Source organism: Strix aluco, unplaced genomic scaffold (assembly GCF_031877795.1).
Source record: "Strix aluco isolate bStrAlu1 unplaced genomic scaffold, bStrAlu1.hap1 HAP1_SCAFFOLD_37, whole genome shotgun sequence".
Taxonomy (NCBI): Eukaryota; Metazoa; Chordata; class Aves; order Strigiformes; family Strigidae; genus Strix; species Strix aluco.
Window position 1 is genome coordinate 3263989 of NW_027436531.1, and position 21358 is coordinate 3285346.

The 21358-nt window shown below is 53.3% G+C and overlaps 1 protein-coding gene across 1 annotated transcript; it reads right to left on the reverse strand.

Moving 5' to 3' along the window:
• Positions 1-7234: 7234 nt before the first annotated feature.
• LOC141918942 (hydrocephalus-inducing protein homolog) lies at positions 7235-17261 on the reverse strand. Its single transcript, XM_074813909.1, has 12 exons — positions 17172-17261; positions 16432-16644; positions 15541-15750; positions 15317-15478; positions 14338-14545; positions 13856-14074; positions 13129-13382; positions 12747-12945; positions 10792-11072; positions 10226-10445; positions 9195-9387; positions 7235-7371 (listed from the first exon to the last, which is right to left on the reverse strand). The coding sequence occupies exons 1-11, from the start codon at positions 17222-17224 to the stop codon at positions 9289-9291; spliced, it is 2118 nt and encodes a 705-aa protein (XP_074670010.1). The 5' UTR covers positions 17225-17261; the 3' UTR covers positions 7235-7371; positions 9195-9288.
• Between the last annotated feature and the right edge of the window lie 4097 nt (positions 17262-21358).

Genomic DNA, 21358 nt, shown 5'->3' on the forward strand with positions numbered 1-21358 from the left:
CGGAGCCAAAAGGACTCAGAGGAGCCCTGACAAGGGGCTGTGCTCAGTGCTACAGAGGACAAGCAGCAACCCCCGGGGGCCACCCTTGGGGCCCACCCTGGGAGTCTAGAAAGCTTCCTCCCCCCGGATGCGGGGCACGAGGGCCACCTTCATGGAGCAAGAGCAGCAGGCAACTGGCCAGCATGGCCCAAAGGACCCCTGGCCAGGGGCCGTGCTCAGCACTGCAGAGGAAGGCAAAAAACCCCAGGGGACACCTGCTAGCGCACCGTGGGGGGAAAAAAGCCTTCCTCCCCGCAGCTGAAGGTCATGAGAGGCCATCTTCGTGGTGCACGAGCAGCAGGCAGTAAGCCAGCCAAAAGGGACCGGAGGAGCCCTGGCAAGTGGTCCTGCTCAGTGCTGCAGAGGAAGGCAAAAAACCCCCGGGGACCAGTGCCAATGTGCCCTGGGGGAAAATTCCTTCCTGACCCCAGAGTGCTGGCGATCGGCTATTCCCTGAGCAGGTGAGCAAGACCTGCCTCCTCATCCCACAGGCTGGTCACGCCTCCCAGGAGATGCCCAAGCCCTGTTCTCCCTCACCTTGGAGCCATCTCAGGGGCTTCCGAGAGTGGCCAAATGCCCCTGGTCAGATTGACCTTGGGGGCAAGAATCTTTCCTGTGCCTGTCTAGCGGGTGCTCCAAAGCACTGGGACCCCTGACAACATCCCTGCATCCCATTTCTTACGGCTGCTGCCCCTGGCTCCGCAGGGGTGAGGACGGCGAGCTCTGCAGTGCTCCTCAAGAAGGCATTCATTCCCTTCGGCTGGCCATGGCTCTCCAGCAGAAACGGCCTGATAGCCTAGGGCACATCCAGCGCTTGGTGGCTCTTCTCATCTCCTGAGGGGTTTGCATCTGTTCCCGGAAGGCTTGAAGCAGGATTTCCATCCGTCAGATGAGATTTGAAGGTGGCCCTGCCAGGAGCTGGCCTTGCAGCAGAGAACCTCCAGCATCCTCGAGCAGGTTCCAGCCTTCCTCCCTCAGCCCCCTCCCAGTAATCCCACCCTCTCCTCAAGGGCTTCCTCTCAGATGTCTTTGGGCTGCCCCTGGGGCAGCTCTGGCACAGCTGGACACTGGCAGGTGCCCCCTTTTATACTGCCCCGGGGCACTGCGACTGCTGCGTTGCCGGGGGTGACATTGTGACGTGGGGGCGGCATTGTGACGTGGGGGTGACTGACAGGGCCCCCCACGCACAGCCCCGCCCGCCCCCTCCGCCCAGCACCCTTCAGAGGAAGCCTTTGGGGTGCTGGCCCCGAGGCAGTCGCTGTGCCCAGGAGGCCCAGGGGCTGTCCCTGCCCTTGGTGGCCATGCACTGGGCACAGCTGAAACCGCCTGGAATGGTGGGGGGATGAAGTTACTGATGAGGTTATTCAGATGCAAAGGAGCTGCTTTTTTTGGTTTTCTTTTAAATTAATAAAAGCAACGATATAAACCAATCCTCTAGCACATGCCTGGTAATGAATCAGTCTGCAAAACTAGTGAAATGAGGGCGGAAAGCTGCCAGGCTATGTTGACTCAGTTAAAGAATCACAACATTTTGATGCCAGCCAGGTGTGAAGAGACAGGCCCTCGCCCCTGTCCAGACATGGCTCTGATGGAGCAGCAGGCAGAGTGAGGCTAGAGATGAGTTCCCTTGCCAGGAGTGCCCCCTCTGCAGAGGGCTGTTAGGAAGAAGACAGCCTGTCAGGAGCCAGGACTTCAAACCACATCTACTTTATCAGCTAAAACCTGCACTTTGAGTCACACTTGGAAACGAACCAGTTTCCAAGGCAGTGCATCTTAAGAGCATGCTTTCCTCTTTGCAAGGGCCCTGCAAGGCCAGGAGGTGCTGAAATAGCACATCCTGAAAGAATTTAACTCTGGCAGTACTAACTGCATTCCCAGACAGTGCTCAGTATCAATCGATCACTGCACTGACTGCCACATCCAAAAAGACAGGTCATATCGTTTAGAACAGACTAGAATAGACTGTTTCATGTGGAAGGGACGTACAGCGACCATCCAGTCCAACTGCTTGATCAATTCAGGGCTGACCAAAAGTTAAAACCTGTTGTTAAGGGCGTTGTCCAGATGCCTCTTAAACACTGACAAGCTTGGGGCATCAACCACCTCTCCAGGAATTTTGTTCCAGTGTTTGACCTCCCTCTTGGCAAACAAATGCTTCCTAATAACAGGACGTCTTGGCTCAACCGTTCATCTCCATCGAGGAGGCTGGTCCTAGCAGGGACGAAGGTCCCAGGTGGAGCTCAGTGCCTGCCAAACGCTCTTTCTGCTGGTGAGAAGCCCAGAGGTTGGCTAGGGGTACTTGGAATATCCCAAAGCGCTATCCCTAAAATTTCAGATTCAAACTCCAATTCAGATAAAACTTCAGATCTACCTTACTCCATGTTTTAAGACCTTTTATTTTAATCTTTTTAGCACTTGTCATTTATTCCTTCTTTCCATCTGTCCTGAGAACTGCAGATGATGTGGAGGATGTAGCTGTCGCTGTATTCTTCCACTTTGACAAATGTTGCTTAGTATTGCTGCTGCGGAATGAGAATCCTGGCCGGCTCCTCTGGGTCCAGGCGTTGTGTATGTGGGAATGATTTCTGGCAAGAGCATTTTGAGCACTGGCGCAGTAGCAGCTTTCCTGGTGGGAAAGGTTTCTTCTGCCCCTCCTGAGAGGTGAGCCGTGATTACCAGCAGGGGCTTGAGTTGGTTGACGGGAGGCGTGTTGGTGTCAATGAGTTGTCAGTCTTTGGAATAGAGAGGATGCCCATACGATTGACGGTGATCACACCACGCGCCGCCCGCCCCCCCCCGCCCCCCCCCCCCCGCTAGGATTGACGCTGATCAAGCCACGCAACCAGAAGCCACCTGCAGTGACACAGGTCTGACTCCCTCCCCGCTGTCACACGAGGTCGTCTCGGCAGACACAAGGTCAGACGCTCCTGCGGGGAGCCAGGCTGCCTTGTTCGCAAAGCCCCGTCTCTCTCTCTCTCTGACTTGGTACTTAGAGAAAGACGTATTTGACCTTTTTAATTATGCTGAAAACTGTGAATTACTAAACTCTTAGTTTAGACGCATTAAGCGTTCTTTTGGGGCTAGAATGTGGTTTTCTAGATGTGATGCATTCTCATTTTCTCAAATTCTTGCAGAAGCATTTAGCCATGAGTTTTTCAAAATGAATTTTGCAGTTGTTCCAGGCCTTCCTTCACTCGAAAGAATGTATTTATGCGTCACCATTTAAAACTGCATCAGACCATCCTAGTTAAATCTACGTTTTAATAACTTTATTTATTGAAATGTTTTACAGGGTCAAACCTAATTTCTAGTAAGGAGAATTAATGGGTTTCGTTCAGTGAATGATGTCAGCATGCACAATATTATCAGTGTTTTTGAAGAAGGGATTGGTGACATGGTAATGTTAAATCACGCTTGTGACAGCAGAAACTCTGATTTCACAGGGGTGATGCCAGCATCATCCAGCAACTCGAGTCGCTTTAAAGGATCACATACAAGTCATTTGGCAAATGTTCTCTAATTTAACTGTATGTGTTAAAAATATGTTTTACTTTGAAATCCTTAGCCATCATGTTAAAAAACCCCTTCTATATTACCGGCTTCACTGTGTTACACTGAACTCAGGAGGACTGGGAAGAAAGCTTATCACAAATATACTAATGTGGATTCTTATCTCAGAATTTTTTTTGTATTTCCTTCTTAGATGTTTTTGAGACTTGAGAAAGTTTCTAAGTTTTGACATTTCACCCACCTAGTGGTGAAGGGATGGCAGTGGATGTAGTTCTTCTGGATTCTAGTAAAGGTTTTTGATAGTGTCCCTCATAGCATCCTTCTGGACAAGTTGTCCGACTGTGGGATGAGCAGGTTGATGGTGCACTGGGTGAAGAACTGGCTGAAGGGCAGAGCTCAAAGCCTTGTAGTGACTGAGGCTACATCTGGTTGGAGACAAGCCACCATCGGCGTTCCTCAGGATTCAGTCCTAGGGCCAGCTCTGTTCAGTATTTTATCAATGATCTCACTGGAGGAGTTGAATGTACCACTGGCAAGTTTGCCAGTGATACCAAACTGGGAGGTGCTGATGACTCTCTTGAAGGACAGGAGGCCTTGCAGAGGGATCTAGATAGATTGGAGCACTGGGCAATCATTAATGGGATGAAATTTAAGAAATGAAAATACCGGCTTCTGCACTTGGGAGGGCACTATGTCAGGCACAAGCATAATGGGGAGAGGAGTGGCTGGAGAGCATCCCTGCAGAAAGGGATGCAGGGGCGCTGGCTGACAGCAGGCTCAGTGTGAGCCAGCAGTGTGAGCCGAGCAGCACGGGCCGGCTCCCGCCACCCCCATCCATCTCCTCAGCCTTGTAGGCCACCGCCTTCCACCCCCTGCAGAGCTCGTATTTCAGCACCCGACCGCTGCCTCCCGCTCAGCCACCACTGGACCCCTCCGCCATGCTGCAGAGCACCCCTGCGCAGTGTGGAGGACTCCTGCACTTGCCCCAGCCCCGGCGCCACCGGCCCCGCACCCTGGTCTGCTCTGGGTTTACTCCAAAGCAAGCAGGTTTAGTCCAAAACCAGCGGTTTAGTCCAAAACTAGCGTGGTTATTGCAAAGGGAAGGGGGTTAGTCCAGAGCAACCGCTGTAGCAGTAACTGCGCCCTCAGGTCACGCCCCAACAGCTGCGGCCTTGAGCCCAAGGGGCTCCTGGGGGGGCACAGCTCACCTGTGAGGGGGAAGGCCCCGGAGGTAGTAGACCCAGGAGACACCCCCTGCCCCAGTGCAGGACACCACCATCTTGCGGGTGACGGGGGCTGTGCCAGGGGTCAGGCCACCCTCGAAGGAGATGGAGAGGGAGGTGGTCTGCTTGGAGCGCAAGCTCTCGGGGGCCCTGAGGGTGAAGGCCAGGTGCTCCACCCGGTACTGGAAGGCCATGGGCTGCAGGAAGATGTTCTTGAAGGGGATGGAGGTGCTGTCATCAGCCTGGATGGGGGAGGGGCCCTGGGACTTGGGGGGAGGGCCAGGCCCAAGAGGGGGATGCTGTATTCCCCACCAAGCAGGGAGGAGAGCTGCAGTGTGGCCCTGGCTTCACCCAGCTGGCAGGGCTCGAAGGTCACATCCATGCTCACCTCCGAGCCTCCCGGGTTGGCAGGGGACACGCCGATGGTTTTCTCCGTCAGGAAGCCGGCGCAGTTGGTCTGCACAGGGGAGAGAAGAGACCATGGAGGGGGCGGGTCACAAAAGCAGATCCAGCACCTCAGGAAGAAACAGAAGGTCCCCACCGTCACATTGTCTAGGGTCCCTGTCCCTTGCCTGTCACTGCGCCTGTCCCCCCCACCACTTGCCAGTGAGGAATGGCCATCAGGAGTGTCCAAACGTGCCCAGCAGGGACAACCCTGCACCCAAGTTCTGGAGGACCTTAAACCCCAGCCCTGGCAGTAACGGGGAAGTCTTGCATGGGCCACGGAACCTGCAAGAGCAGCTCCAGAAAGGGCAGCAGAGAACATCTGCAAGTGAAGACAGGCCGGCTGGGGACAAGCCCAGCATTGGTGGGGAGACCCGCAGGCTCATGTGGCCACCCCAGCTCAGCCAGGCCAAGCTAGAGGGGTAGGATCCCTTGACAGAGAGGGCTGATGCTGGCCAGACAAGCTGCCTCCCAGCAAGGGCCCAGGGCAGGCTGGGGTCACCTGGAGTGGTAGTTGGTCTTCTGCTGGGCGTAATTCATTATTTTGGTGGTCATGGTCTGACTAGAGCCCAGTGTGGTGCAGAAGTAGAGGGGCTTCTCCGGCCCACTCATGGTGGCTTTCAGGTGCAGATTGTAATAGAAAGAGCCCAAGCTGCTGCTCCGGAGCACCAGGCACCCGGTGCTCTCACCCACTTTCACAGGCTGATACTCAAAGACAAGATCATCCTGGGAGGAACCAAAGGAGAAGCCACTGAGTCAGGCAGAGATGGGGAAAGCAGGGCCTGCAACAGGGGAAATCGGTCCCTGGTGTGCTCCAGCAGTGCTGGAAGGCAGCCCAGCACCCTCCCTTGCTCCAGGTCCCTCTCTCTGGGACAGAGCCTTGCTACATCTGGGGGACAGTTCACTCGGGGGACCGTCCCCAACAGCTCAGAGCCCTCCAGCACTATCCCAGAAGCTTCCCACCCTAAAATGCCCCTCTACTCCCCCAGGGCAAAAAACACCTATCGATCGAGGCTGCAAACTCCCTGCCAGTGGGGTGAGGCATGCCCTGCAGCCACTCTAAACTGAAAATACCCACACTAAATACAGAGCCTGTGGCACAAGGACCCGCCCTGTGAGGCCTGATGGAAACATCTCAGAAGGGGTAGCATGGCAGACTCCACCAGCGCAGGGCGATTCCCACTAGGCATCTTCTTACACTCTGCTTCCCCTCCAGATTATTAGTAGGTGGGAGCTGTCACCCTTGGGAAGAAGCCCCAGATGGTTCATGCAGGGCGTCACCCCTCAGGACCACCCACTCCCAGAAAGGCTGCAGGAGAGGAGAGCACACTGCATGAGCTTTGCTCCTACCTCCGACTGCGCAGGAACAGTGAAATGTGGGGGAACACTGATGTCGGGCACTTTGCAACGTACAGCAAACGTCACCGGGACAGGCAGAGGGTTGTCCACCTTGACGGTGGCAGACACTCTCTGCCCAACAGCACCGGTCACTTCAAGAGTGCTGATGGGTCCTGAAGCAGTGGCCTTGAAAGTCACCATGTAGAACAAGTACTCCTTGGTCACCTTGTTGAGGAAGGTCACCTGAATCGGAGAAAAAGGGCAGCGCTGGTCATTCTGCACATAAAAATATACCAGCTGTGCTGAAGCCAGCCTCAAGAGCACCAAGCTCAGCACCCTGCTTCCAAGAACGGCTGTAAGCAGCCACCGAGGAAGAGTGCGAGGCTGGGGAAAGCGTGTGAGGTATTTCTACTTGATACTCTCCCGACTGCCCATTGATTCCAGCTCACCAGTGTCCTGGTCCACCTGTGCTTAGCAGCCCCCGGTGGGACCCTCACAGAGACTGACAGGTGAGTGGGGGGTGTGGAGAGATGCCTGCTGTTCAGTACCCACCCAGGACACCTACAGTCCCACCAGTGAGCACGGGGAGGTATGAGAGCAGGCGTGTAGCTTCTCAGGAAGTCAACAGCTCCTTGGAAGGCCCCACAGCCCCATGTCCACACTTACCATTGCGTTAAAGACTGCTTCCTTGTAGGAGAGGAAGGTGAGCTTGTAGTCCTTCTTGGCAGAGCCTGGCACATCAATGTATTCCAGCCCCTGCAGCACAGAACTGCTTTCCAGGTTTTCTGGTTTGAGCATGTCTACCACCACGAGGAACCTGTGGGTGAGAAGAATGCAGTGAAGGTCAACAGGAAGGACTCCCACAGGACACCCCTCATGGTGGGGTACAACCCAGCCCCTCTCTTCCTCAATGCCCCCGAGGGAGCCAGCTCTCATCTGCCTGGGAGGAAAGCCCTCCAGGACGGGTCTGCGTAGGCAGAACATGGCCAGTGTGATCCCAGACACCTACAGGCAGAAATAGCCAAGGAGAGTGAAAAGCTTGCAGGAAGGAGCTTCCAGGCAGTGGGAAGCTCTTCCTTGCACCACTGCAGGGATTGCTGATGGGATGAGACTTCCTGGGCTAGAGTCACCACTGTGTGGCCTGTTCAGCCAGTTGGAGACAGGGATGAGCTCAGTGTAGGAAGTCCTACATGGCACCTGCTGGAAATGGTCCCTGAACACTTTGGGGTCTCAGCAGTCCCTTGCAGGAGATAGTACAAGCCTGTCCCATCTGGCAATGGGAAATAGAGGGAGTCCTAGAGACAAGAAATAGGGTAAGTGAGCTCGCCTGCTCTCTGCCTGGACCAGTTACTGGCTCTTCAGCACACCTGGACAGTCCCATGTCTCAGGCTGCCACCTGAGCAGCTTTGGGCAGGTCCAGCTGGCAGACCTGTGACCGCAGCCCCGTGTCTTTCGCCGGTGGAGATGGCATCGTCGTACCCACTGGGGCTGGCGCAGTGACAGGACACGGGCAGCATGTCTGGGCAGAGCAAGCTCACAGCGGCCCTGCAGCAGAGCTGCTCTGACCATCCTAACACCCCTTTCCCTGGGCACATCAGCTGCCAGCCCTGTGCTCGTGCAGGGACAGCTGTGCTAAGGGGGTGGCAGTCCCTGCTAAGCTCGACTGCCCCAGCATTACTGCCTGTCAGCTGGCACGGCAGGGTCCCACCAGCCAGGGTGAGCCATGGAAAGTTCATATCCAGTCCTCATCTGGGGTGCCAGTGGGTCACAGCCACCTACCCTGGGGCATCTCCTCTGCCTCCAGAGCAGCTGAAAACTGTGGGACTCTTCATGCAGGGCTGTATGTTAAAGAGATGCTGAGCATGTCCAACCCCACAGGGCACGGATCTGCTGAGCACCCTGGAGATTGTGCCCACAAGTCTCCAGCCTCCACTCAGGCCTAAATTCTGGTGTGGGAGAAGGTCAGCTGGAGTGGGACAAGGACCCCAGCAGCTCCAGCACCCCAGAGCCCTTCTGCACTGACCCCCTTGATTTAAGAGCTTGCCCCTGGTCTGCCCATGCGACCAGAGGGGCCAGTCACCCCCATCTGCCCAGTCCCAGACCTGCAGGAAGGGCTCTTTCCAAAGCTCCTGAAGGAGATGTCAAGAGAGATCTCAGTGTCATTTCCCACCTGGCTGCTCATGGCCGGGGGGGGCACTGAGAAATGGCAAGGCAGCTTCTCCCCTCTAGTTCCCTGTGTGCTGCAAAAGGGCCCCAGCAGGGCAGTGCAGGCAGAAGTGGTCATGCCCAGGGCGTGGGGAGCCTGTGCAGCCCATAGGGCTGAGCACAGGGGTCTCTGAGCCCCCCTGGGCTGCACAGGCAACGACCAGGAGCTGCACAAAACAAACTTCATTTCCTGGACCATCAGACAGCCTGGCTTTTTAGGTTAGCTGCTCCAGTACGTTTAGTGGTCAGTCCAGACCTCCCACCTGAACTTCCCTTACACCTGGCCTCTAGCCACCAAGAAATCCAGTTTCCAACATAGGATCTCAGGATAATTTCTGTTCATAGGGGACCTCTGAAGGTCATCTCGTCCAACCTCCTGCCCAAAGCAATGAGGGTCATGCTCTGAGGGTCAGCGTGCTGGCACAGCTCACATACCTGATGCTTCTTGTTCTCAGAGCTCATGGTTAGGGGTTCGTAAGTGATCGTGTAGGGCTTGTGGAAAAATTCAGGCCCCTTCCAGTGTTGCCCCTCAATGACGCCTTGCACAGTGCAAGTCCTTATTGTTCGGGTTGGACAGGAGGATGGTCTGACTGTGCTTCTCGCGCATGGCACACGTGAAAGTCAGCGTCTGCAACAGAGGAGCACAGAGGCTGCTTGGTCACAGCGAGGAACCCTTTCCACTCTGACTAGCTTTATGCACAGGGAGAGGCTTTTCCTTGTCGTATACCAAATTTCCATTTGAGCATAGATCTTGGCGTAAATCAAATTGTTGGTTCTTAGAGAAGGAAGAGGAATGAGTCTTTTGCATGCTGGGTGAAGGGGGCTGCTGCCTCCCTAGGAGGGGAGAAAGAAAACTGAAAGCCCTGGAAGGATCTCTCTCCTGTGCAAGGACAAGTCCTGCAGCCGCGCAGTCCCTTCGTGGGCAGGCTGACGAGCAGTTCCTGATTCTCTCTTGGGAGCAAGAGCCAACACCTCCCAGCTGCATGCTCCTGCAAGGCCTGTAAGGGCCAGGAGTCCTTCACGTGGCATCCCTGTTCCCCAGGAGCTGGATGCAGATGCCTTGTCCGCTCCTAGTGCTGAATGCCCTCCCCCGCCCCGACAGGGAGGAAAAATGTGGGTGCCGGTGCCATATTGTGGCTATAGATGGGTGGCTCTGGGGGACGTGGGGGGGGTCTCAGAAAAGCCCTGCAGGGTGTCCCCACGGCAAAGGTGCTGCAGGGCAGAGCCAGGACAGCTGAGGTACTCGCTGGAGGAACAGCACCTTTAATAGGTGAGGAAGGCAACTACAGGGCTCACAGATTTTGGGAACCCTGCCCAGGGGTTTTCTCAGCTCTCTAGGACACCCAGGCAGGATGACAGGCAGGAGTGACTCTATGCCTGTAAGATTCCTCTAGTTCCTGCCCTGGGAGAGATGTGGTGCAAATGGTGGGGTAAGGGGGCACCTGTCCTGTCTCTGTTCCAGTTACCTCTTTGGACACAGGGGTCTCCATGCAGCATCCTGCCAGCGTAAGCTGGAGCGGCTCACTGCCCTCGATGAAGCACTGCAGGCCCTCGCACTGGATAGCACAGCTCAGCTTAGAGGGGCAGAAGGTCACAACGAAGGGAACGTCCATTCCTGGGAAGATGTAACCCTTTGTGGGGCTGATGCAGAAATCTGGCTTGAAGCTCTTGATGTCCCACTTAAACCTTGCCAAGGAAAGCACAAGGACAGAAAGGAACGATTAACAACCGGGAGGCTGCGAACACAACGTGCCATTTCTAATTCTCTTGTGGGCTTTTCCACAGCATCTCAGGCAGGGTGCTGAGCCACCTGGCACTAAGGCTTCAGGTTGGGCAGGACTCAGCTGCACCCATCCGTAAACAAGCTTTTGGTTGTACCCCTTGCTAAGTTCCAGGGCCTGACTGCACAGCCTTGGCTGCACAACTCCCCACTGGAATGGAAAAGCAGACGACAACTCTCTGGGCAAGCTACAGCTCCATCCAACCCTCACCCAAGCTCTCGGCCACCAGAGAGGACAGGGCTTTGCATTACTTGACTCCTATGTCGCCCGTGTTCTGCATGGTGAGGTGCCAGGATGTGTAGCTCTGCTGCACCACCACTCCGAAGCTGAGGTGTTCCTGGTCCAAGCTCACGTGGGTGCCCTGGCAGGAGCCCCACACCATGAAGAGGGAACGCACCAGGCCACTGCACTCCAACATCACTTCTTCGGTGAACGGCTGGATGCAGCACTTTGGGGAGAAGATCACTTCCACTTTACAGGTCTCTCCTTTGGGCTTCAGGCTTAGTTCATTGGTGGGCTTCAAGCAGAGAACCTGCCCAAAGAAATGAGTGGAGACTACTTCATCGGGCAACCGAGCTGTGAATCCTCCATAGAGTCTTCCCATTCCTGTTCTGTTCCCATCAACATTGCCCCAGTCCTACTCATTCCCAGGTACACATCCTCAGCTACCAAAGGAATTTTCCTGTGATGTGTGCATCCAGCCACGGTGAGCTGGACTACGTCTTCCAAAGTAATTTCACTTGAGCTCCAGGAGAGCCATAACTCTTGGTCTTTAAAGATTACATTTCCATACCTAATACATCCTAACATATGTGTCTGAAACAGGTGAGGAATGGTACCTTCTTCTCACTTCTGGCTATGAGGGGAGTCCTGACACCTGGCTCAGATGAGGCACTCACACTGCCCAGCAGGGAGGACAGGACAGCACACAACTGTAATTAGCTACTAGCTCCCCCCAGAGCAGCTCACAGCTACCTGCAGGCATCCCTGGAGGCACAGCAAAGCGCTCTCCAGTGAAGAAAGGGGCCTTCCTGCAGCTCTGGCATGGTTGACTTGAGACTGAGCTTAAAAGTGAGAGGAGCAGCACTGTTGTTGGCTATGGTGACAATCTTCTTCACCATCTGTCCGATGGAGAGGGCTCCCAGCTTCACCACCTTTCCTTGTGGTTCCACATGAAGTGCTAAGGCTTGGACCATAGGCCCAAGCCAGAGTTGACCTATAGATGAATCCTGTATATTTTATAACCATTGTGCTAACAGGTATTATACTAAGTTATAACAAACCACCTATTCTGATATAAAGGGTGGAAGTGTTGAAGCCTGAGCAACAGGCCCTGAACCAAAACTGTTAACTCAGTATGTAATCATTAATGAAATATGCATGGAGGATGGAGCTATCTTGGATGTATCTTTCCCTTCCTTTGTATATGAATAGAATAACAGAGTCATGGAGGCAGGTGCCTGTCCTCGAGGCCTGATGTGAGACCTTGTGCATAATCCGATCCGATAAGCAGAGAAATTCCCTTAGTTTCTTCCTTGAGCCCTGGCCAGGCTCTGGGGGGAACCTAATGTGAAATTTAAACCAGATATTTCCACTTAAAACAAAGGTGCCAGCTATTCTGGCTTGCTGATTTTTAGGTATATAAGGCTGGACCCGCTCACAGTGACTTTGGGTCCCTCACCTATGGGTGGACGCACTGCGTAGGATTTCCCACTCGCCGGGACAGGCTCAACAAATCCTCGCTGCACCCGGGGCTGCCCAGCGCCTGCAGGTCTGGATGGTGGGAACGGGTGCAAGTGGTGATGGATCTTTCTTAATCACTATTCTCTCTCTCAGGTAGTAATGATTTCATGCATTACCCTGTATTTTCCTATTTGTTTAAATGCACTATTCTGTCTTTTCTTACTGTATGTTTTCTGTATTATTCTGTTATATTATTTAGTTATTTCTAGTAAAATATGCCTGCTCTTTTCACTCTGGTGTCTGAGTTTAATTGATATCCCTAATCAGCAAAACACCACAACGTCAACCTAAGGCAGGAGAAATTAATATAAAGCAAAAGGAAAGAAGGAGAAAAGGTTTTCTGACACCCTTGTGGCAGAAAACTAAAACATGGTAGGCTGGGGAAGAGACGAGGAAAACGAGCGAGAAAGCTGTGCCCGCGGCCTGTGCCACCTGGGGTTTTAAGATTTGGATTTCATCTCACCTTCATTTCCGTGCCCCTTCCTCGGACCTCAATAGTTTGCTGGCAAAGACCGTTGATTTCAAAAGGGATGAGCTCATGGTAAGACGCAATCTCTCTGGGATAGAAAGTGATGGGCACCGCCACTGTCCCTCCTGGGCGTAGGACGTACCCTGGGAAGTCCACATGGAGGTGTGAGGTGCTGGTGAACAAGCAGCTCAGACTGGCAGAAAGCACAGCTGAGAGGAGCAGAGGTGTCACAAGGCTGTGTGTGCAACATCAGGGCTACTTAGGGCTCTCCTGTCTCCTCTCCCTGCGTCCTCAGGATGTCACCCACAGTGCTCATGAAGACATGGAGCAGGCACATGCTAAGCAAGGGCCGAAGGAGTGTGTGGAGAAGGCCTACCTCACATCCTTATCTGGCTGGTTCGTGATGATGAGGCTCTGATGGGAAGGTGCCATTCCAGCATAGTAGATGAAGCAGGTTCCAAAGTTGAGTCTGGTAGTGGAGAAGTGGACAGTGGGCACTACCACAGTGGCCAGGAACACGCAGGTAAACCCTTGTTGATCTGGCGAGGAGAAAGACAGCATAAGCCCACTGAAGAGATGGGAACTACAACTGCAAACACCGAGGAAGAGGATGGGGGGCAGCTGGCTGCACTGACAATAAGGAAAAGCAAGTGCCAAAAGACTCCAGAATGGCAATAGAAGGTAGAAGGCTTGGTCCAAGAGGGAATGGGTTTTTGGAGAGTCGTGGCCCTGCTTTGTGCAGCCACATGCTGAGCTGTGCGGCCACATGCTGGCAGGACCTTTCTGCACGGTGGGACCAGCGCAGCAGAGGCCTGGCAAGGAGAAACAGCTCCATCTCCACACACATCTAGGACCCCCCCAGATTAGGGGCAGAGGGGGCCTGGGGGATATGCCCTGCCACAAAAGTGCTGCCCAAAGTCATCCTGGGTAAGCACTTATTAAAATACTCCATTCAGAAGCTGTCAGGCTCTTTATTTCTGCAACAGGAGCCTCTTTGCCTTGTTCAGGCTCTTCAGTGACAGAGCTCACCCCTAGCTCTGGGCTCCTGCTGCCAAGCTGCTGCGTAGGAGGTGAAGGTCCCGTATTAAACCCTCGTGCCTCACCTGAAGCGTCAGCTCTACGTCTTTTAAAGAGCACATCCTCTGTGGGTGAAAAGCCAGCTGGGTCTCTGCTTTCCCCTTCGCCTGCAAGACTGTCTGAGGGGTGACAGTAAGGACCTGCTTACAGGCTGCGGGGCCACTCAGTTCCCACGAGAAGGTGAAGCTGAACTTGCTGTTATTGTGGATGCTAAAGAGATGCTGGACATTCTTGTTCAGCTGTACCTGCAGGGAAAAGCAGTGAGGACTGGGGGTTAGAGCACATGCAAAGTGTCAGCTGGCCCAGCAAGTGCTCCTCCCTAATGTGCTCCTGCATTTTTCATATTCAGCTAATGACCTGTATGAAAGATCAATCTCCCTCCCTCCAGAGACCCATAAATGAAGAAAAACATTCCCTTGTGTTCAAACATCTCTGTGAAGCTCCTGGTTCAGGCCCAACGTTGCAGGCCTTTGTGGGGCAAATGGTTCAGGGAAGCAGTGCTGCTCACCTCCTTGAAATCAATGACGTTGATCTCCTGTGCACTGAGCTCCGTGACACAGCCGTCGCTGTCCTCACACCTGACAGACGTGTGCACGCTATAGCCGGTGGCCTTGATATTCAAGGAGAGGGGCTGGGTCTTCCTCTTGACATCGCACTTGAGGCTGAAGACCGCCTCTCCTTCTAGCGTTGGTGTGAAGAAGACTGTAATGGGAAACCTGGCGAGAGAAGACCCTTTTTGCTCCATTTGCCATCTCTTGGCTTTCCTGGCCACACGTTGCCTGCTCTATGGGAGAGCAGCTGTGCAATGGCCCTGGTGAGGCCCCAGGCCTGGGAGAAAGCAGGAGCAGCACTCTGCCTTTCCAGGGCCTTCCACTATGGAGCAAGCCCTGGTCAGCCCTGCTTAGGGTACGATGATCCCATGCAATGAAATGCCAGAGGATACAACAACAAGGCATCAAACCCTGAGCTAACGCTGACCTTACTGCCCTGTCCACGTGCTACAGGGCACCACCGGGTCGAGACCCCGCTTCTGTCCCAGACACAAAGGAGGGCACTCCTGGAGACCCCCAGTCTCTCTGATCTATATGACAAGGGTAAGTAACATCCTCTTTGCCAAGAGGAGTCGTCCAGCTCCCGTGACAGCAGCACAGCGTGGGTGCCACCAAACTGCCTCTTTGTAATTTTTGTGGGTAATTTCTGGGTATGTGATCAAAACCAAACAAACTACAGAGATTTAAGGAATTACCACTTCTCAGGTGAGCCACAGTAACTGATGCAGGATGCTTTCTTGCACTCTGTGGCAAGCCAAAATTCAGCATCTTTTAAGACACAGCAAAGCTGCCTGGAGCTAATGTGTTCTCCTTACACCCTGGCAGGCTGGGAGTGGGCACAGGGACATCCATGATGGATCAGCAAATGAGTTGGTGACTGCTTATACCGCTTGAACTCACGATCACGTCTGAGCACAAATCATGGCTGCAGTTTACAAGAAAAGAGCATCTGCTTTCTGACAGGTGATCCTGCAAAACACAGCTAGTCGCCTAAGCCTGTTGCTGTCCCCCATGACGGGCTCAAATGCTGCCTGCAGTGCTGCTTCTGTGCTTTGTTGTTTTTGGCCCTGCACCGACCGCGCATGGTGGGCTTTCTCGCTAAAGGAACACAGGGAAGAGAGGAGACCTTGCCCACTTAGAGCTGCTGGCTCAGGGGTCACAGGGGTAATACCCCCAAACATGCTTTTGTCACCAAAACTAGAAGATCCAAAGCCTGAATTTCTGCACCCACCTCTGCTTGCTTCCCTGGCTGGATGCGACCTCTCTCTGTGTGGCAGAAGGCGGCCACCTGTTCTGGTGGGGCTTCAGGGTCTTGGCAAGTCCACTGGAAGGAATACGTGGAACTGGATGGGTTCATAACCATGAAGGTCCTGGGAACACAAAGCAAAAAGGACTACTAAGGTGGTGCTGGGACATTAGTGACTCTGTCCTGCAGCAGACATCAGGCACTGCCCGTCCTCGACACTACCCGGAAGGAGTTATTTGGTACAGTGGAACAAGATTGGGAGCACAAACATTTCATCTGCTTTATAAGGGCCCTGTCTGTTTCCTGGGTGGCTACAGATTAACGTCTATTGACAAAGAAATTCGCAAGGATATAGCCAAAGTCTTGCATGCTAAAACGATAAGATCAAGCGAAAATGGTAAAATCAAGTCCAGTCAGACTCCTTTGGAAGATGGTACTCTTGGTTGTGGTTGCAGCCTTCATTGACCATGTCTGACTGGTATCTCAAAAGAGCAAGAATGTCCCAAGGATGCTCTTCAAAGGGACGAAGGTTGTACTGGCCCTATTGCACAAGCTGGGGTTACGTGGTCGTCCCAGACTGACCCATACCTTATTGAAGAAAGGGACAAAGAGAACAAAAAATGGGCCAGTTGGACTTCAGTGACCACCTTGTGCCAGGTCCAAAACAGACTCATGGCCAAGGGTCAGCAGATCAGAGACAAGGCACAAATGTGCCCTGAGGCTTGGAAGAGCAGCTGGAGAGGTCTCTGGTTAAGAAGGGTGACCAGGAGACGGTCATCAGGAGAAGCCATGTCCACACACTTACCTGCTGTGCCTGCCACGCACTCCAATTGCCTCAAACTCAATCACTCTTGTGTTGAGATCTAACGTTGCCCCCTTTGGTCCCTGCAACTCTGGTACACGCCTTTTTGCAGTGATGTAGTCAGAGTCTTCCAGCTCAAAGTGGCAAAGTGACATCAGGCTTCTCCCCTTCACAGCCACCTCCGGGCCCTTCTGATTTGGCCTCAGGTTAGGAATACTAGAAAGAAAGGGACCAGTATTAGCCAGACTAACATTTCCAGCCAGCCAGCTGCTTGTTTATCTCCTTGTGCAGCACAGTGTTGCATCCTCTCTCCATGCAAGCACCGATCAGCAAATCAAACAGAACTGCACTCCCCACCAGAGGCAGTGGAGGTGAAATGGCAGAAACACAGAGACTGACTGCAGCACACAGGTTTCTAGGTAGATAAGGTGGCCATGCTTGTCTGATAAGAAAGCATAGCTAGGGACTAGCTGGCCCCTTGACAGCCTTTCTGGATCTCTCGTTCCAGATTTTGGAACCCTCCGGAAGCTTAGTATTTCATACAGTGTCTTGTCCCAGTGTCTCCATACCTGCTTCTACCAAGGCTGGATGATAATTTGCCTTTGCTCCTGTATGTTGGTTGTTTCTGCTGCCTCACTGGGGCTGGCTGTCCCCAGGTCTGCACTCCCACCCACCCCAATCACAGGCAATACCACAACTACCCAGCAGTAGCACGAGTTGAAAAGTGCCTGGATGCTTCCTACCTGCAGAGCATACGGCTCTCAAAGTCCCCCACGTACACCGGAGAGAACTTCATCTACAAGAGCTGCTCCTGTCCTGCAGGGATGGTGCTGCTGCGGGGCTTGACAGAGAACAGTGAGGAGGCACTGACGGTGTTCAGAGACGAGCTCAGGGAGGAAGAGACCTGCTCCAGAGCGCGGCCCAGCTGGCTCGAACAGCGGCTAGACTGGAGCTTCACAGAGGCACCAGAAGTGGAGGCGAGGAAACCCCCTGCAGTAAAGGAAGAGGTTATAGCATGACATCTTCTTTCAAGGAGAAAATCCTTTGTTCCCAGCAACTCTGCCTCCTGCTGCAGGTGGACAGAAGGGAGCTGGGATGCACTTGGAGCACCTCTGGCCAAGGGTTTTCAGCAGGACTCCCAGTGAAGCAAAGGGAAAGTGTATGTTAGCAAATTCAACAGGCCCAGGACTGAAGTCAACTGCTTCACTCCAGTCTGTTAAACTCTCTCCATCTCCAGGACTGGGGACCTAATGCAAACTTCTGCAGAATGGTTTCTGGCCAGCTTTCATTCCCGAATCATGTCCAGGAACTAACAGTAGAGATGTGTGTGTGTTACAGCACCTGGATAAATTTCTGGGCATCATTTCATGTCCCAGTACAGCCAGCCTCAGAATCACAGAATCATCTAGATTGGAAAAGACCTTGAAGATCATCCAGTCCAACCGTTAACCTAGCACTGACAGTTCCCAACTACATCATATTCCTAAGCGCTATGTCGACTCTACTCTTAAACACCTCCAGGGATGGGAACTCCACCACCTCCCTGGCAGCCCATTCCAACGCCCAACAACCCCTTCTGGAAAGAAATACTTCCTAATATCTAGTCTAAACCTTCCCTGGTGCAACTTGAGGCCATTCCCTCTTGTCCTATTGTCTATGACTTGGTTAAAGAGACTCATCCCCAGTTCTCTGCAACCTTCTTTCAGGGAGTTGTAGAGGGTGATGAGGTCTCCCCTCAGCCTCCTCTTCTCCAGACTAAACAACCCCAGTTCCCTCAGCCGCTCCTCGTACGACATGTGCTCCAGACCCTTCACCAGCTTCGTTGCCCTTCTCTGGACACGCTCTGCTGACGTGGAAGTCCCGGACACAACTTATACGACCAATTTGATCAAGTTGATGCCACTTTATTACAGGATACACATCAATTTATACACTATCAGAAGCTTCACGCAGCGCTATCTTCTTGTTAATAGGCTAAAGCTACTTGTTCACTCGCCCTTCTGCCCTCTATGATTGGTCCCGGTGTGGTGTCCATGCGCTGCTCTCCCCCCAGGTAGACCCCCTGTTTTCGACATTCCAACATCTTTATCTCTTGGCCAGGAATGTAGTTTCTCAGGCCATCTCGGCCTTGTTTATGTCCTTGAACACAGCTGCAGCTTGCTGTTACAGTGAGGCCCCTCGGTCTGGATCGCTCACAACATGTCCGTTGTTCTCCAGCAATGCCACAATGCTCGAGTAATTCAATGTCCTTTTTGTAGTGAGGGGCCCAAAACTGAACACAGTAATTGAGGTGCGGCCTCACAAGTGCCGAGCACAGGGGGAAGATCACTTCCCTGTCCCTGCTGGCCACGCTACTGCCGATACAAGCCTCAGTGCTTAGCATTAAGGATATGTTCATTAAGGACAGCATTAAGTCCTGCTCCCCTGTCGCCTGCAGAATTGAGTTTTGTTTGTTACATGTGGTGGAGAGAAGGCTTTGGGGAACAGCGCTGCTCTGACCTTCACACCCTTTCCCCCCTTCCTCTTTGTCGGGCTTTCATAACCAATGACCAGAGAGCTGATGGCACAGCCCAGCAGACTGGCTTCAGCACAAGTGTGCCCTGTGCCGGGGAAGAGCCAATGCCAGGACGCACAGAGGAGGGAGATAAGCATGTTCAGGGCATCAAGGACTTGGGCTGAGTTGTCCCATCTTGACCATCAGGCAAGCTGCCTGTGCTAGGAAACACATGGGTTGCCAGCTCTCCTCACTCCTGTTTCTGATGAGACCTCTTGGACACACAGCCCTGTTTCCCTGTAGAACCACGCTGCTCCCAAGCAGACTGTGCGCTCAGACACAACCGCGTTACTGCGGGTTGGTGAGTCACGGCCCCGCCATTGAGCTCCAATGGCTGCTGTGAGCAGGGGCTCTGCCTGCAGCAAACACTCCCCTGCCCGAGTTAAGAGGGTTAGTTTTCGACAGTGACGTCGCATTTTCCCTGGATCAGGGAATTGCACACGGACAGTGACTGCAGGTCAGCTAACTCGTCGTTACACCATGAATTTTCCCCAGTCTCAGAGACTTCCCAAAGAGGTGCCCGAATCTCCCCCTTCCCAGACCTGACCCACCACGTGGCTCTCCCCCGAGCCAGGCTCAGCTCCCGTGCAGAGCACAAGTGTCAGAACACTCACAGGAGGCTCTGAAAGGTAGAGAAGGGGCAGGGAAAAAGTCTCCAGCTGCAGCTGGGAAGATGCTGATGAAAGTGGACAACCAGACAGGGACAAAAAAGAAATTCATGTTTTGGGGGGAAGCGGCATGGTCATCTCCCCAAGCCCTCAGCTGCCAGCCAAAATGCCCTGGGCACCCTGAGCTGTCACACAGAGCCAGTCCCTTACCATCCAGACTGGGTGGGAGCGGCTCCCCAGCATGGCTCACTGCACTTTCATCCTCCATGGCCGCCATCCAGGTGTATTCCAGGGCCACATTCCCTGTATTGGACAGCTGGAAACTGGAAAGCAAGGAGGAGTTTAAAAAAAAAAAAAAAGAAAAAGCCTAATAAATACAAAGTGAGTAGAGAAGTAACACTGTGTGGTGGGCTCCTGACACCCCTTTCTTTATGCTGAGTAGCATCTTCTTTCCCAGACAACTCTGCCACATCTAGATTGCTGCCCTGGGCTGCCCCAGAAGTATTTCCGAGTTTGGAAGTTACAGAGGAAAGGGCAGACATGGTGCCCAGGAGACTTATTCTGGTCTTACGTCTCCGTTTCACATTATTTTGACTGCAAACCCGTCCTTGAGCAGATAAGGACAGGCACCATGCAATGAAAGCAAAACCACGGCTGTTCTCAGCAGAAAGGCACAGCAGAATTGAACCTCTGCTGGCACGCCTTGGTGCAATGGCAGCCACCATCTCCTGCTTGGCTTTCTGTGCATATATATGGGCCCCAGCACCCAGCCAGGACTTGGAAAGGATGAAACAATAAAGGATTTGTTTAAAAGGATGAACAGCAGGTGAGACTGAATGTAAAGCCCGAGAAGGGACTCAGGTCCACATGTGGGAGATCTCCAGGCCCTGGGATGTGCCAGATTATGTGTGGAAGCTGAAACCTCAGACTCAGCAGGCAGGAGCACCCCCCTCTAAGGCTGATCAGCCTGTTAGAAATCAGAAGAGGTTTATTAAGTGGCTGAGCAATAAACATGTCAGTGTAACTTTAGCGGGCACAGGACCATGAGTAGAAGGAAAAGCAGTGGCCACCGGAGAGCACAGCGCAGCTCTGGGGAAGCAGACATGGGTCAGCCCTGGGCAAAGGCAGTCCCCACTTGTAGGTCCCTGTCTGGCACTCATGTGAACATCCTCGTCTGGAAGAGCAAGGTCTCCTTGAACTCAATCATGTCCGTCTTCAGCTTGAACTTGGCATAGTCAACGACAGCACTGAGGCGAAGTTCCACCTCACGGATGCTCTTCTCCAGGACAGTGTGAGCTGGTTCTGGGTCGGTCTCGATCACCTCCAAACAGGAGAGGGAAGAATCACTGACCAGAGCCCAGAAAGCCAGGCTGAGCAGGGAATCTTTTGGCCTCTAAAATCAGCCACATATAAGGGCTAGAAAGGACCATTCCCATTTATTTCCCTCGAAAGATAACCAAATTTGACCCTTCCGCTATAGTATTTGTTTCTACCTACTGATCACAGCAGTCACCACGACTGTGAATACACCCATGGGGACTATGACCGGGTATCAGCCTCTGTGTTTCAACCCTGTAGTGTCTGACCTTTTTCCTGGCCTCCTACAAGTCCAGCAGGCTTCCAAATCAGGATTAAGTTCCCCTGCTGGAGCTCTGTGGATGGAGAACCCCAAGACTGAACAAACCTAGAAAGCACCTTTTCCTTCTTGTCTCAGGAGAAAGTGCTTTCCAGATGTCATGTGCGGGGCAACAGCCACACTGGTGGTGGC

What these genes read in the sequence shown, in the direction of transcription:
- LOC141918942 (XM_074813909.1), bottom strand. Translation starts at nt 17,224, where the DNA reads ATGAAGTTCTCTCCGGTGTACGTGGGGGACTTTGAGAGCCGTATGCTC. An exon ending in ACGTCATTGATTTCAAGGAG is followed by an intron (nt 14,075 to 14,337) that starts GTGAGCAGCACT and finishes TTTTCCCTGCAG; the next exon opens with GTACAGCTGAACAAGAATGT. An exon ending in AGACCCCTGTGTCCAAAGAG is followed by an intron (nt 9,388 to 10,225) that starts GTAACTGGAACA and finishes CCTCTGTTGCAG; the next exon opens with ACGCTGACTTTCACGTGTGC.